A 14767-nucleotide genomic window follows, 5' to 3' on the forward strand; every position below is an offset into this window, starting at 1 on the left:
ATCATCTCTTATTTCTAATCTGAACATTCTAAAGTACATTTAAGCAGGAGAAACTTTTTCTTTAATCACAATTATATTTTTTCGTTTTCTTATGTGTGTTTTTCTTTCTCCACACTATACGGCAAAAGGAAATATTTAGGGCATAACTGGGGGCAATGCTGTCTCCCAGGGGACATCTGACAATGTCTGGAAACAGTTTTGGTTGTCATGACGAGGGAGGGAATGCGCAGGACAGCCCCCCACTATAAAGAACTGGCATCTCGTGGGGAGAGGCTTGGAATGCTGCTCAACACCCTACAATGCCCAGGATAGCCCCCAACACCAGAGAATGATCAGCCCCTTTGTGCTACAGTGGAGAAATCTTGGTTTGGTGTAACCACTGAAGAAAATTTCCAGAAGGATATCAGGACACGAAGACAGATGAACAGGAGAGATGGAATCTCCACACCGCAGAAACACACAAGGAAGAAGAACCTGCAATGGAAGGAATGAACCCAGAGGCCCCTCCAGTTCTTCTCTCGCAGTGTTTCATGAACTGGGGGCTTATCGACATCTTTTTGCAATTACTAATTTCATGCTGACATACCAACCCCTGCACTGTCTGAATATTAACCTAACCCCTGCTTTTATACGTGACATGCATGGACATAGTAGCCTCTACATATCTTCACATTTTTCTCTCTTATAAGCAGAATCACTAACATTTTATTGAGTATAACTTTTTTAGCTAATTCCCTCACTATTTTATGTGGTAAATGTTACTATTTTCGTTGGAAGCAGAGCAGGCTGTGAACCCAGGTTGGTCCACTTTGAAACACATTCACATTGTACTGCCACTGGGTAATGATGGGAAACAAAAGTGTTCTTTCAAATCAGGTGCTAATTCTTCTCAAATCATCATTATCATCACCATCATCATCATCAACATTTCATCAGGCCTCAAAAGTTTACCTGTATGATGTACTTTGACTCTAACCATATTTTCCACCTGTTTCCTAGGAGTCTTTTCTAGCATCCCTCTGTACTCCTCCTTCTCTCAGCCCATAGTCACAATACACAATTATGGTTTCATTATGTTTTGCCTCATGTTGTTCACTATGCCTCTGTGTTTCCTTATCTCCCCCTCACAGTTAGACTGTCCAGTTCTTGAGGGTGTAAATCATGTGCCCACCACAAAGCTGGGGCTGTGAGTACCACATGGGCTGTCTCCAGCCCATGCAGCGCCTGCCAGGGCTCTCTGCACATCTCATCAAGAGCTGTTGAGCAAATGGCTGATCCACTAATGTTGGCTTATACTTTTCCTAATAAACAGGAGAATACATTATGCCAGCAACATCTGCTATAGGTAAGTATATTCAAATGAGGTATGCAGCCCAGTCCAAAGTGACCACCATTCCCACTTGTCTGGAATGGATCCATACAGAATATTCCAGGGCACTAATTATTGGCAGAATCTAGAATCTCACCTAAAGTATCATTGAGAACCAGCTAAAAAGCTTTCAATAGGAAAATGTTCCCCAGATGGCAGAAACAGTTACTCGGAGGAAGATTTTGATGAAATATTTCAGGGAGTATACAACGAATGAATGAATAAAGTAACTAATACATGGTGCCTCCTAAACTCCACCTGGGGGCAGTCACCCATAACTGTTCACAGCCTCCCCACTCCCAGCCCACCCCAAACTTCCTCCCAGGCTGAAAGGGGAGGGGGACTCTGCACAGCACTCCCAGTGGCTGCCAGCCAGCAAGCTGGCACTTGAGAGAGAATCTGTTTGCCATCCCTATCCTAAGGACTATCCAGTTCAAACCTTTTGCTTTCTTTGACTAAAACCAAGGTTGAACGAGGCAAGATGTCTTGGCCAGGTCTTATTGAGCAGACACACACTGCAGAAGAAAAAGGAAGTCTCTTGCCTTCTGTCTAGTGTACATCCCAGTTTAGCAACAATTAATATAAAATAAGTCACAGAAACCAACAGTGCCACCGCATTCTCCTCCCCCACTCAACCCAGCGAAACACACACATAAAACAACGAGAGGCGGAGTGACCTCTTCGAGACCCTCTGTCTGCTTCTCATTAGACCTACTGCATGTGATCTCTGCTTGGCCTTGGACGTTGGGGACAGTGTTTATTTTCACGGCTGTTTCACAGTATGATAAGTGAGAAAATAACGTTCTAAGGGGTCAAATGGTTCGAAGGAGGTCATCCCAAGAGGCAGGGCAGAGATGGGGCTGCCACTCAGAATCCCAGCTGGGCCTGGGGGGCTCTGGCTGGTGGACCACACAGTCCTCACACACCCTCGCACTCGATCTGATCTCTTGAGTGTCTCTTTATGGGAACAATTTCTGCAGGTGCAATTTAGTCAGCAACTTTAAAGAGAACGTGACCCTTAAGGCAAAATTGTCAAAAGATGGCTTTGAAGTTTGTAGTACTTAGTCTATATTTTATATGCCGTGTTTCCAAATAATTAGAGTAACCAAATTAACTAGCAGCTCCATGTAGGGAAAATAAGATCAAAATCTCCACTCATTCGTTTTATGTTTTATGTGCACACAAAACTAATTTCTGCCTCATATCTGAGACCTCTATCACATCTTAAACTCAATTTTCTCTTAGGTAAGGATAGACAATGCAACTTTAGCAAAGGGATCAAAATTATATGGGAAACATTTAAAATGCAAATTTAGGATCATGGTATTAATGTGAAAAGAATGTCTTCACATCCTAACTCTTCCTTGCGTTTCTACAGACACATCAATTCTTCACAAATTAGATGTGCTTTCTTTATATCTAAATCTCTATATTAAAAAGAAAGCCCCTCATTTTCATGCTGCTGATGTATAGAATTTGTTTCCAAATGGCAGCAAAGGTGATTATGACTGTATTCTTCTGATAAAGGAAACTTCAGCATGCTTTTAGACATCAAAATTCGCAGCATATGAAAGCATTTTAAAATCCAAGTAGGTGGTTAATCACTCTACAAAAAGGTGAATTTCTGACACTATGTTTAAAGGAGACAAATGGAGGATTACAGAGACTTAAATGCCACCCAGTTGAATCTGGGTGCTAACAGAAATACATCTCATGTTCTCTGTGGTTCTGCCCCACAGGGAGAAGACAACATCCCCCAGTGCAATTGCCAAGGGCCCTGAAGGGTCATGCCGCTGGGGATTGGGCTGGCGAATAAAACTTGAAAAATCATTTGACTTTTTAAAGACCTTTGGGGAGAATATTACACGTGTTATTTCTTACACAGAAATAGGGAGTTGGATTGTTGAAATTGAGAGCGAAGAGTTGCAGAGTTACAGCAAACAGGTGGACATGAAGTATGGTGATGATACTATTATTCTTTCAATCTCAGCACTGATGTTTTCAAGCATAACTAGCCACTCAGCAGTAATGACTCCACACTGAGATAAAAGTTATTTATGTTTATTCCTTTTCCTCCTCTTAGAAAGCCTCTCAAAACATAGGTGGTATATACAATGTCATGCACAACGAAAGTGTACAGGTTTCAGAGAACCTGAGACTGACGTGTGCTGCAGGCTGTGCATATTTCAGACACCTCAAACATCAAAGAGTCAAAGATGGAACTTACTTCTAGGACAAAATTAAAACAAGAGGGAAATGAATCTCTGTGTAGACAGAAAGCGTCCTTCTTCCTTGGAAGAAGCTGGGCTGAGCTGCTTTGCATAATAACACAAGCTAAACCAAATAACATCAGCACAAACCAAACAGCTTAAACAGAAAGCAAAACCAAATAACACTTTGAAAATGGATACACTACAACTCTCAGAAACACATTTGAAGTTATGATTCACACCTTTTATAATGCTCAACAACAACAAAAGTCTGGTTAATTTAAAATTGAAGAAAAATACGGACTTTCAACTCATTTTGAGATGTTAGAATGTGTGTCTTTCAAATGGCAAAAGAAAATACCTGCATCTTGGCAAATCAATAATAAATTCAGTCTTCAACGTACTTAGAATTAATTTTTGTTCTATATATTTCTCTTGCTTTTTTGTTTCCTTCAATTTTAACTGACACCAAGAAAGGGACGAAGCACAACAAGAACACAGTTAACAAAAACACGCATCTATCTTCTTAGCTTCTGGTCACAGAAGTAAATTTATGACAAATTTAATACTAGCTTGAGAGTAACTAAGCCCAATTGTAATTATCTTGCTGGGAAGAGAAATTAATTAAACATCCCTGTGATAAAGACCCAGCAGCAAACCTAGAATAAACACATAACCGGTGAGGGAGAGGGGCTTCAAATAAAGGAGAAGAGAAGGGAAGGGCTAATATTTAGCCCATCTGTTCAGATAGTAATGGACGAGGTAATCTTTTCAAGAGTACATGGAGTGCATTACAGTGGAAATGAGACTACCTGGCGGGCAAAGTCAGCCGAGTTTCTAATTCTCTTCTTCAACTTTGTGATTTGCTAATGTGAAGCACATGTCTCCCTTTTGCACCAAGTTCAAATAACTCCGGAATTCCAACCGTGCAGCTCAACGACTGAACCAGAACAAGGGGAGAACTTGTCAGGATTTAAGAGCTTTCAGCAAAGCCCTTCAATTGCAGCCAGCACCCTATTCCCCGGAAGGATATCAATTATAGATAGTGACTTGCTTTAGCAGGCAGTCGGGACTGTCAGACACTAGATAGACAACCATGAAGAATCATGAATCTTTCTATTAACTGTAAGAAGGGGAAAAAGAATGGGTCACGGCTATAAATAAGGCAGAGCATCAGAATGGTTTAACACCTTGCCTCTTGGTTGTATGTGGCATGAAAATTCAACTAATTCACAAAATGTCCTCTCTCCAAGGAAAGTCACAGGAATGGAAACTGTTAATGCTTCCCTCTGTAAAAAAGTAGTTTTTGCAACTGGTATTTATTCTACCACCAAAGTAATCAGGTGGACTTGAAGTAGCTATTCCTTCAATCAACATAATACAAAGCACCTACCTACTCTATAACAGGCCACCACTACTGCTGCCAGATATACTCATGAGTAAGAAAGTACACGCATGTCATGCAACATAGAATCAATTTAAACATGCAAACTTGGGGATCCTGCACCTCAGACAGTAAGTAAAAAGGCAGAAAATAAGTGATACAAACTAGTATTCTTATTTATGTTGTGGTAAATTAAAATTCTTAATTCATTTAATTAAGTTTATTTACTCATATAATTTGTCTCAGACTAAAATTAATATCATAAAGGTAATATATTGGATTTTCTTCTAATCCTGACATGAATTTCTTCTGGTTAATCTGGAATTAAAATATTCCACTGTATATGTGCGCACTCATATTTTTTAAAGACCATTTTGATAAAACAGACAACATGCTGGTCATTTAGTTGGTAGTTTTAAGCAGCCTTCCTTTAAAACTACTCAGATCTCTCTATTAAAACATCATTGAGACCATTGGCCACCGAAATTAAATTCAAATACCTGCAATTTCACCATCTTTTAAAAGCTTTCACATTACTGTATTTAGGCTGTGAAAGGGTTAAGCTTACTACTGCACTCCAAAAAATATTACTTCAAACCCTGCCTCTTATGAGGAGCACAATTCATTTTAAATGTAGACTTAGAATAAGCTCTTATTTCATTCCTGATTTGGTAATGACTGAACCAGTATCCAACATTCCTTGCAAACTACAATGACTTCCCCTCCAAAACAGCACCATGAGACTGTGTCACCTTCAGGATATTTTAAAAAGCAAGACATCCTGCCAACATCTCTTCTATGATAGCAGGTTTTGCACAAACAATTCTCTTCATGTTTGTTGATCATTCATTATATCACTAAGGATACACATAGCATATGCTATTCTTTGGGAGTATTTCCCCATACTAAAACAAAAATGCCAAACTTTTCTCCCTCTTGGTATTCCAATGTCTTTGTGATTTCCATTAAACAGTCAGCAAGAATAAATGGCCATTAAGTCAGACTTGGCTTAAAAATAACACTTGCATCAAATTAAAGAAAAAGAATCAAATTAAGTTCATGGAAAAATTCTGGAAATATACCTTAATTAAAAACATTTGACTTTTTTTTTTTTTTTTTTTTTTGCTGTGCTCAGAAATCTATAATTCTTTGTATACAATTACCAGGAGACATGATTTAAAAAGCAATGGAGGAGAGGAACCCTGGCGACAGCATGTAAAATCCTCAAAACATTCTGTACAGAACAGAGCTCAAAATCTGGCACCCTGTGTGCTTAACACTATAATGTAACTGCAATGCGTGGAATATATGATATAGGATGTGCCGAGTTGCAGGAGACACACATTAAAAGATCACACTGCCTATGAAACGTGTGGGATGTAAGAGGGACTCATAATTTTAGTGCTTAATCTAAATGTTAGTTATCAAAAAACATGAATTGCCTAAAAATACAGTTACTGTAAAAAGAAGAATGGATCATGGAAGAGAAAGTGGAGACAGAAAAAGAGAGAGAGCAGGAGGAGGAGAACTGCAACAAATGCTACTTTGTCCAATTTCTCATTACATTAAAAGCTTGAAAAACTGCCACACTTAATGCCTCAACAGGACCCTGTGCTTCTGCCAGGGGTTGTAGCACCTGCATCTTTTTATTCTTGATCATCTAAATGTTCTTCCACGTCAGCCGCTCCTGGTCCCATTTGCCAGGGAAAACTCCACTGGTCTTCAAGAAAGTGCCAAGAACAGTGAAGCACTGGGAAGGGAGTATCACAAATCAGGCATGGGGTGGGGAGAAGGCTTTGTGCACACTGCATTATTTGAAATGATATGCAGAAGAGTGTGTAAAAAGTTCTGAACCTGGTTTGGAAGAGGAGGTGTGGTTCTCAATGTGACCATGCTGCAGTTTCCAAAACATCCATCACTAAATACATTTAAAAACACATATAACTTTTTCCATGAAACTACTAACCCCACAAGGGCTGGCCTCAAACCAAGAAATGATGTTACCTAGCTCATCTAGAGTACTAACTGCGGCTTAAAATAATGGGAGCTTCCTTAGGCTTTGAGAGTTTGGGAGAGGAAAAAAAGAAATTCCCCATCTCCACGTTTTTTCCATTGTTACCGGGCCTGGGAAGGGGAATCAAACTTGGTTAAAAGGTTAATCATAATTCATGTCCAGCTTACTATTACTCAATAACCATCAAAGTCGCTAACTCAAAATAGTGTTTTCTGGCTTACAGGATCAGAGTCATTACACTCTCTATTGAAGACTTTATTGAATTTTACACTCAGCTTTAGCTGACTGAACAGGTCAAGCACCGTGGCTCCGAGTTTTCTTTATTCTCAGAAAGTCATAAAGCCCTCTCCAGTTCGCAACGCCGCTCACTAAGAAACTTCACTCAGCTCAGGGTCAGAGAGGCCGACCTCCCTGGAAAGGGTCACAGAGCTGTAAAGCCCCGTTTCTGAATACCATCCACTTACGTGCACAAGCTGCTCTTGGGTGTCGAACTCCCTCGTGCAGCCTTCCCAGTGGCAGTTTGTCTCATAGATGACTTCAGGCTCCTGTTTGCTTTCATCTTTGTCCCCTTCCTCCTTGACAAGGGTTGTTCCTTCGGGCTGTTCCTGAAAGAAGAGGGTAGGGGGCAGGGAACAGAGAAGGGGGAAGCATCAGACACAATGGGAGGGAAGACAAGAAGAGAAAGTAAAAACTGGATTCAGATTTGGGTCTAGGGTTTTGTGAATTGAAGAAGTCAAACAATAAAATCATTTCTGTGCACGTTTTCAGATTTACCAAATACACTCTGGGAGTTTTAACATGTGATTCAAGGCAACAGCCTGTCAAAACGATGATTAAAAGTTGAGGCCAAACTTTGCTGCCCTGATTACAGAGCTGAAAATAAACCCAAATGTCATCTTAAAAAAACAAACAAAAAAAAAACAAAAACAAACAAAACAAAGCTCATAAGACAATAAATCAAATTAGATCTTTACTCAAAAGATTGGTACTTCTATTTTGTTTAGTTGTTTTAATTATTTTCGGTCTGTTAATTTGTTTCTTCTTATACTTTGCAATTGAGGGAAATGGTTTACTAGTATTTCTAATTCTGTTTTCCCTGCTGTTGGAGACTGTGTGAGACACTTTTGTGGACTTTATAGGGATAATGTCCTCTCGATTCAACCTCTGATCTCTAAGGATATGCTCACTACCCAGGGCCCAGGGGCCACAGCATCAAAGCTCAGGGGCACAGTCCTTCCTGCGGCAGCTTCACAGCAATGCAAATCCAAGTCATTTTAAGAATTCATCTTGTGTAGATTCAGGTCCCAATCCGGGGCTAGATGATAAAAACCGTATGCAGGCATTGAAGTGTAACCAGCAAGGTAGTTGCTGTCTGGCAATATGCAAGAGGAAAGATCCATTTCAGAACCAGTGACACCAATTTACTCCAGCCTCCACGTTCTTGCTGAAAAGGAAATTTGGGCAAGTAGTCTGAGGTTTGGGCTGAAGCAGCCTGATGACAACAAGGTCCAGATTCTCTGGACAGCTGGACTCTTGTCCAATCTCTATGTTGGGGAATTAGCATTCATGGAGCTCCTTCCTGCGTCAGGCTGAGAGTCCTATGAGATGATATTACGGGTATAACCTATACATCCTTAAACTGAGGCCTAAAGAATTTAAGTGACTAGAGGCGGAGTCCGGATTGAAATTCCTACACGTTTCCTTTCAGAGTTTTGGGCTGAGTGCCAGGATTTAACTAGCCTTAGGTTAGTTGTGTTTTCATCCCTTCTGGTTCGCCAGGCTCTCCTAGAAAGTGGGAAGTAGCAAAATAAGAAAAAATGAGAACACAATTGGTATAGGAGCCATCAGTAGATCTGCCACAGCTCAGGCTTGGGTCCAGGAGCTCAGTAATTCAGGCTCAAGATCACAGATGAGGATTGAAGCCTGGTCTCACCTGTGGCCAGCAACAAATTAATGCAACCATTTCCTCTATGAACTACAGCTGCCCATACTCCTAAGCTGCCTAACCTGTCAAGAAGCTATGCCCCACATGGCTTCCTGGACTGCATTTGCTTCTGAGCTAGAAGAACAATTTAGTGACTCTATACCTAGCCTTTTGTACAACATGTCGAGTATGGCCAAGGTCAACAATGCAGTAAACAAGGAACTGCTGTGAAAAGACACTAGGACTGGGAAGGAAGGGGGAGCTGGCTTAAAGACACCAATCTTGGGAGGAGTGGACGCTGGCCTGTGCACCCTGAGTGTCCTACCTGCTGCCCCCGAGCCCCTGGGCTGGGGAGGTCTTCATCGGGTTTGATCTTGGACCTCTTGTTGTGCATCGGGTCACCAGTGCTGCTCACTGCAGACTCACTCGTGGGCTTGTTCTGCTGGTCACATTTGCAGAGCCAGAGACAAAAAGATTTTCATCAACAAGGAGCAGTACCATAATTAAAACCTGCAACTCGGGACAAGCGGGCTTATTTGGCAATAAAGCAACAACTCTGATAATGCTCCAATTCCCAGGGTAGTAGAGTTCAGATAGTATGTTCAAAGCTAGAAAATACGTAAATGCGGCAGCTCTTCATTTTTAACTCGTGAGTATAAACTCCCTGTGGCTTTTAAAAGCTAGAAGAATGGAGCTGAGGCCCGAAGCTTTAACAAGCTCCAACAGGGTATTTCAAAAGAACAAAGTTGTGAGGAGGGTAGAAGACCAACCCGTTCCGTTTGTGAAGTTCTTTAACCAGAGCATCCAGATTTTTCTCCAAACAATATCAAAGTGGCAACAGTTAACGCAGGGCAAAGCACAGTTTTAGTCTTACTCTAAAGTACCACCCGGTGGTAAGTCGCAACTGTGGTTCTAGCAGAGGGAGTGAACAGTGACCAAATGAGAGCAAATGAGACCAAATGAGAGCAATGCATCCACACGCTGCATTAACATGGGATGCAGGTTACAGATGGCACCAGGTCACAGGGGAGCCCTATCAAGCAGCCTGCTGCTATTCCTATGGGAAAATGACTCTGGGGGAAAAAACTGTTTGATGAGAAGCATTTACACAACACGTTCACCAAAACTGAAGACTAGACCTCAGTATTAAGAAGACAGGATGCCAGTACGAAGGCTGTGAGAACACAGAGGTGTCGTGTTGATTTAACGGCTGACATGGTGGCCTGCCCCCACCCTCGGCTGACCAGCGCAGCCGGGTGCATCGACCTATCCCTCTCACCTGTGAGGACTCGGAAGGGCCGGAGCTGACCTGGACGGGGTTCAGAACCGTGGGGATCCCTGGAATGGGCCTCTGTGTTGGAAAAGTTGGGGCAGGGTGGATGAGTGGAGGGCTGTGTCCAAAGGCTGAACCTAAACTCTGCTGTCGGCTTAGGATCTGCTGATGCATGTGGAGAGAGACGGGCGCAGAAGAGTAGGTGAAGCTCAAGGCTGGGCTGTGCGTGGGAGATAAAAAAAGACGACCATCACTTAAATGCCGAGCTCAGACAAGTACACAAGATCTGCAGCTTTCTATCTATAATTTTACCATCCATCCCAAATCAAATTTGTTTAAATGAGAAGGTAGGATTATTGCCAAGCATCTTGAAAACTTGTAAGGGAAAGATGAGCACTGAGATGAGACACGCATGTGCGTGCACATACACACGCAGACCTGAAACAAGATTCTGCAAAAACGGAAATAAAAGGCATCAGCTCAATAATAACTATTTATTGCAATAACAAACTTTATATAAAAAAGAGAATGGGTGACTACATGCTTTATAGGACTTTTATTGGCTCTTAGTTCCGTATGTTCCTGTGTATGGAGCAATTCCTTTAATCTTAGCTCACACCGCACGCTTTCATATGTCTCCAGATCTTATTACAAGAGGAAAGAAAATCAATTGGTTAAATGTGTTTTGAACACCATGCTTGTCATATCACTCATTTGTTTGTAAAGATGGAAAGCTTGGTTCATCCAGAATGCCACCTAAAGAATTTCCATCAGTGCCGTCTGGTTACAGAAGCTGATGGATTAACCTCTCCCCACTGAAATCAGTGATCAATGGGCTTCAATGGAGGAATATTCCAGTGGGAGAGCACTGCTCCCTCTTCTAGCTAACCAGCATTTAATGTCTATTAAAGCCCATTATGCATGCTAATGCCTGTCACTACTTTATTATGCCACACTATTTCCCAGGCTACAGTAAGTCCTGAGGAAGCAGTGATATTACCTAAAGATTTCTCGACCAGCAGGCAATGCCAAATCATTCTTTGTGCCAGCGTGGTTTTGGAATCAAACCCTCTTAAAAGAACGGAGTGTTCTTAAGGAATTTGCCAATGGCTTAAAAATGCATGAAAAACTAATAATTGCATCCATGGAAATTTCTTTTTAAAAAAAAATCAGTAAAAAAATATTTTTATATATATGTATATATTTCTCCCTATCCTGCTGTGTAATACCCAGAAAGAATCAGGGTTTCTTGTAATGTCAAAGTCAGAATTCACGCAAATTTCCAATCTGGTGGGTTAATTACTATGGCTGTTAAGCGCATTAACGGAGAATAAAATAATTACAATAGCAAAATTCAAACCATTTCAACAACTTTAAGTAATAATTTCAAAGATATACTCTGTTCATTAACGTGACTCTACATTTTGCCTATTTGACTACAATCCATAACAGGCAGCTTCAATGGGATTACATTACTATTATTTCTACAGAGAACCTTACATTACAATAGCTTGCCCATTTAAGACTGAATATCATTAAGAATACCCTAGGAGAATTTCACCAGGCTTTGAGGAACTCTCCTTTCATTCTGCATTGTATTTCTTTAATAAAGGAAAGCAGAAACATGGTGAAAACAGTCATTGTTCACAGTAAGTTAGGGAGAAATCAGTAATAATATTCCGTTTCTGCGGCGTTATAGTTGCTGCCAGTGTTTCCAAAAGCAAGCATGAATGATTACGGCAAGACTTAGCTAAGGTAGCTGTGTGGATGATTGATAGGGCATTAATCAAAAGATGCATATCTGCCTCAGAATTTGTTCACAAGCTTTCTTCTAATAGCTGATTTCATGTTCACTGAGCTCTATGCCAGTTTGTCCAATTTATTTTTCAGTGTACAGGCCATTCATCAAAAAACACAATGATTTAACAGCCCCCCTTCCTTTGGGTGAATGAGTATTACTAAGTGTAACTACGTTACTCTATTCATTAAATAAACAAAAACCAAAATAACCCACTTCACATATAATTACCATGGCACACAGACTTTGTATGTATCTCCAAACACCTTTCCAGGGTTCTAGGAGACTAGACTATCTGGCAGAGTTGGGAGAGGGTCCCTGAAGATCATTTACACTTCTAATTCTGGGAGACATGACATTTGGGGGTTTAAAAAGTCAGTACTTAATTAAAAAATAGAGACAATTCAAAAACCATTTCACAAAGCAAAATACACCCTTGATTTTATACATAAGCAACTCACAGGCGTTCACAGACGGATAAGGGAAGTACATTTTTCGAATGATGCAGGAGGCTGGGCGCGGTGGCTCACGCCTGTAATCCCAGCACTTTGGGAGGCCGAGGCGGGTGGCTCACTTGAGGTCAGGAGTTCGAGACAAGCCTGACCAACATGGCGAAACCTCGTTTCTACTAAAAATACAAAAACAAGCCGGGCGTGATGGCACACACCTGTAATCCCAGCTGCACAGGAGTCTGAGGTAGGAGAATCGCTTGGACTGGGGAGGTGGAGATTGCGGTGAGCCAAGATTGCACCACTGCACTCCAGCCTGGGTGACAGAGCGAGACTCTGTCTCAAAAATAATAATAATAACAATAAATAAAAATAAAAAAATAAGAAGATGTAGGAGGTGTCCTTACAAAAGACAAGGCTCAGCATTCCCACCGCAGTTTCCTAGGTCCACGATCCTCCTTGTCCTCGGGGAGCAGGGGTAGGGGTTCTGAAAGCTCTCGACATACTTTGGCCATGTCCCCATTCAGGGCCCCCACCTTTTTGCTGATAAAACCAGGTGACGGGAATAAATGTTCTCTAAAATCCACATCAATGATTAGACTGCAAGGGCTGTGAGAGAACACACAGTGGACGGTGATCATGAGCCTTCAGGGCTTACTCATAAGAAGCCAGCAACAGAAACACTCTCCTCCTCCTCATGCACAGACCTGGGCCGAGGCAGGGTATGGGACAGCTTGTCTGGACCCAGAAGGGTTGACCCTCAGCCTTCTGCTGTCGCTCCTGCCAGAGACTGTGCGCAAGAGGGCTGCTCCACTCCAGACGACAAAGCCAATTCAGAATTTGATGACAAAAGTAGAAAGTTCTCAGCTCTGACACAGTATCACTTAACAGATTTGGAAGTCAAGGCTCCTCTGCTCTCAGAACACTGCCATCAGAGTGCTGGGGCTGAGGACAGGCGATGACTGGGCACAGCACATGGATGTCGAGAGTCACAGACAAAATGCCCACGAGAAAGGATGCGTCCCATGCACACCCTCAACCCTCTCAGGCAAGATCAAGGTATGAAAAGTTTCTCGCCGGGCGCGGTGGCTCAAGCCTGTAATCCCAGCACTTTGGGAGGCCGAGATGGGCGGATCACGAGGTCAGGAGATCGAGACCATCCTGGCTAACCCCGTGAAACCCCGTCTTTACTAAAAAATACAAAAAAAACTAGCCAGGCGAGGTGGCGGGCGCCTGTAGTCCCAGCTACTCGGGAGGCTGAGGCAAGAGAATGGCGTAAACCCGGGAGGCGGAGCTTGCAGTGAGCTGAGATCCAGCCACTGCACTCCAGCCTGGGCGACAGAGCGAGACTCTGTCTCAAAAAAAAAAAAAAAGAGAAAAGAAAAGATTCTCCTGAGGTTTTCCCACTGCGGGGATAAGAAAACCTGAGCCACCACAGCCTCCTCCTTTAAATCAAAGTGGGGAGGGCCGTGGAGGAGGGGAGTCCTGCATCCTTTTGCCTCCTGTCACAGCACGAGCCCCTCTGCATGTTCAGCACTCACAGTGTCCCCTGCCTGGAACCCTTGGCTTCCAGAGCTCAGAATGGCCACTTCCTTTTTAACATTCAGGTTCCAGCTCCTCAGAGGGGCCTTCTTAGACTCATGCCCCATCAAAACGAGCCCCCTCTGCACCTCCTTGCCCCATCATTTTCTACTGCATGCCAGTTCTATTCTCATGGCAGCATGCAGTACTCTCTATAACTCCTTCTGTCTCTCCGTCCAGGAGGCAAGGTCCAGCTGGGCCGGGCAGTGTGGCTGGCAGAGCAGACGCGCAGTACTGAGTCAATGAGTGACTGAATCTCTTCTTCAGTGTCTATTAGTTCCCTGTTGCTGCTGCAATGAACAGCCCAAACTGAGTGGCTTAAAACAACAGACACGGTTTATTATCTTACAGTTCTGGAAGTCAGAAGTCTGCAATAGGCCGGCGGGGTTGCATTCTTCCAGACGATCTAGGCTCCCTGCCTCTTCCGTTTCCTGGAGGCTGCCCACATTCCTCAGCTCAGGGGTTCACATCACTCAGGCCTCCTCCTCCTCCTCCTCTGACCCTAACTTGCCTCTCCTGCCTCCCTCTCACAAGGGCCCCTGTGATTACATCACTGCCACCCACACAATCGAGGATCATCTTCTCATCTCAAGATCCTTAGCTTAATCACACCTGTGAAAGTCCTGGCATGGAAGGGAACCTATTCACAGGACCTGGGGATTAGGATGTGGACATCTTTGGGGCTGTTATCCTGCCTACCACACTCAGAAGAATCACCTCAAAGAAAACTATGTTTTCCTCTGAAAACTACAATTTGACAACATG

The 14767-nt window shown here is 42.6% G+C and overlaps 1 protein-coding gene across 2 annotated transcripts in view; it reads right to left on the reverse strand.

Annotated features, from left to right (window-relative positions):
* Positions 1-14767, reverse strand: part of GLI3 (GLI family zinc finger 3) — a 308102-nt gene that overhangs the window by 55048 nt on the left and 238287 nt on the right. For both annotated transcript variants that reach the window (XM_011995110.1, XM_011995111.1), the window contains 3 exons: positions 10181-10394; positions 9227-9340; positions 7442-7582 (listed from right to left, as the gene is read on the reverse strand). In XM_011995110.1, coding sequence (XP_011850500.1) covers positions 7442-7582; positions 9227-9340; positions 10181-10394 — 469 coding nt within the window. The remainder of the gene's footprint in view (positions 1-7441; positions 7583-9226; positions 9341-10180; positions 10395-14767) is intronic.

This window comes from Mandrillus leucophaeus, unplaced genomic scaffold, assembly GCF_000951045.1.
Source record: "Mandrillus leucophaeus isolate KB7577 unplaced genomic scaffold, Mleu.le_1.0 Scaffold472, whole genome shotgun sequence".
NCBI classification, from domain to species: domain Eukaryota; kingdom Metazoa; phylum Chordata; class Mammalia; order Primates; family Cercopithecidae; genus Mandrillus; species Mandrillus leucophaeus.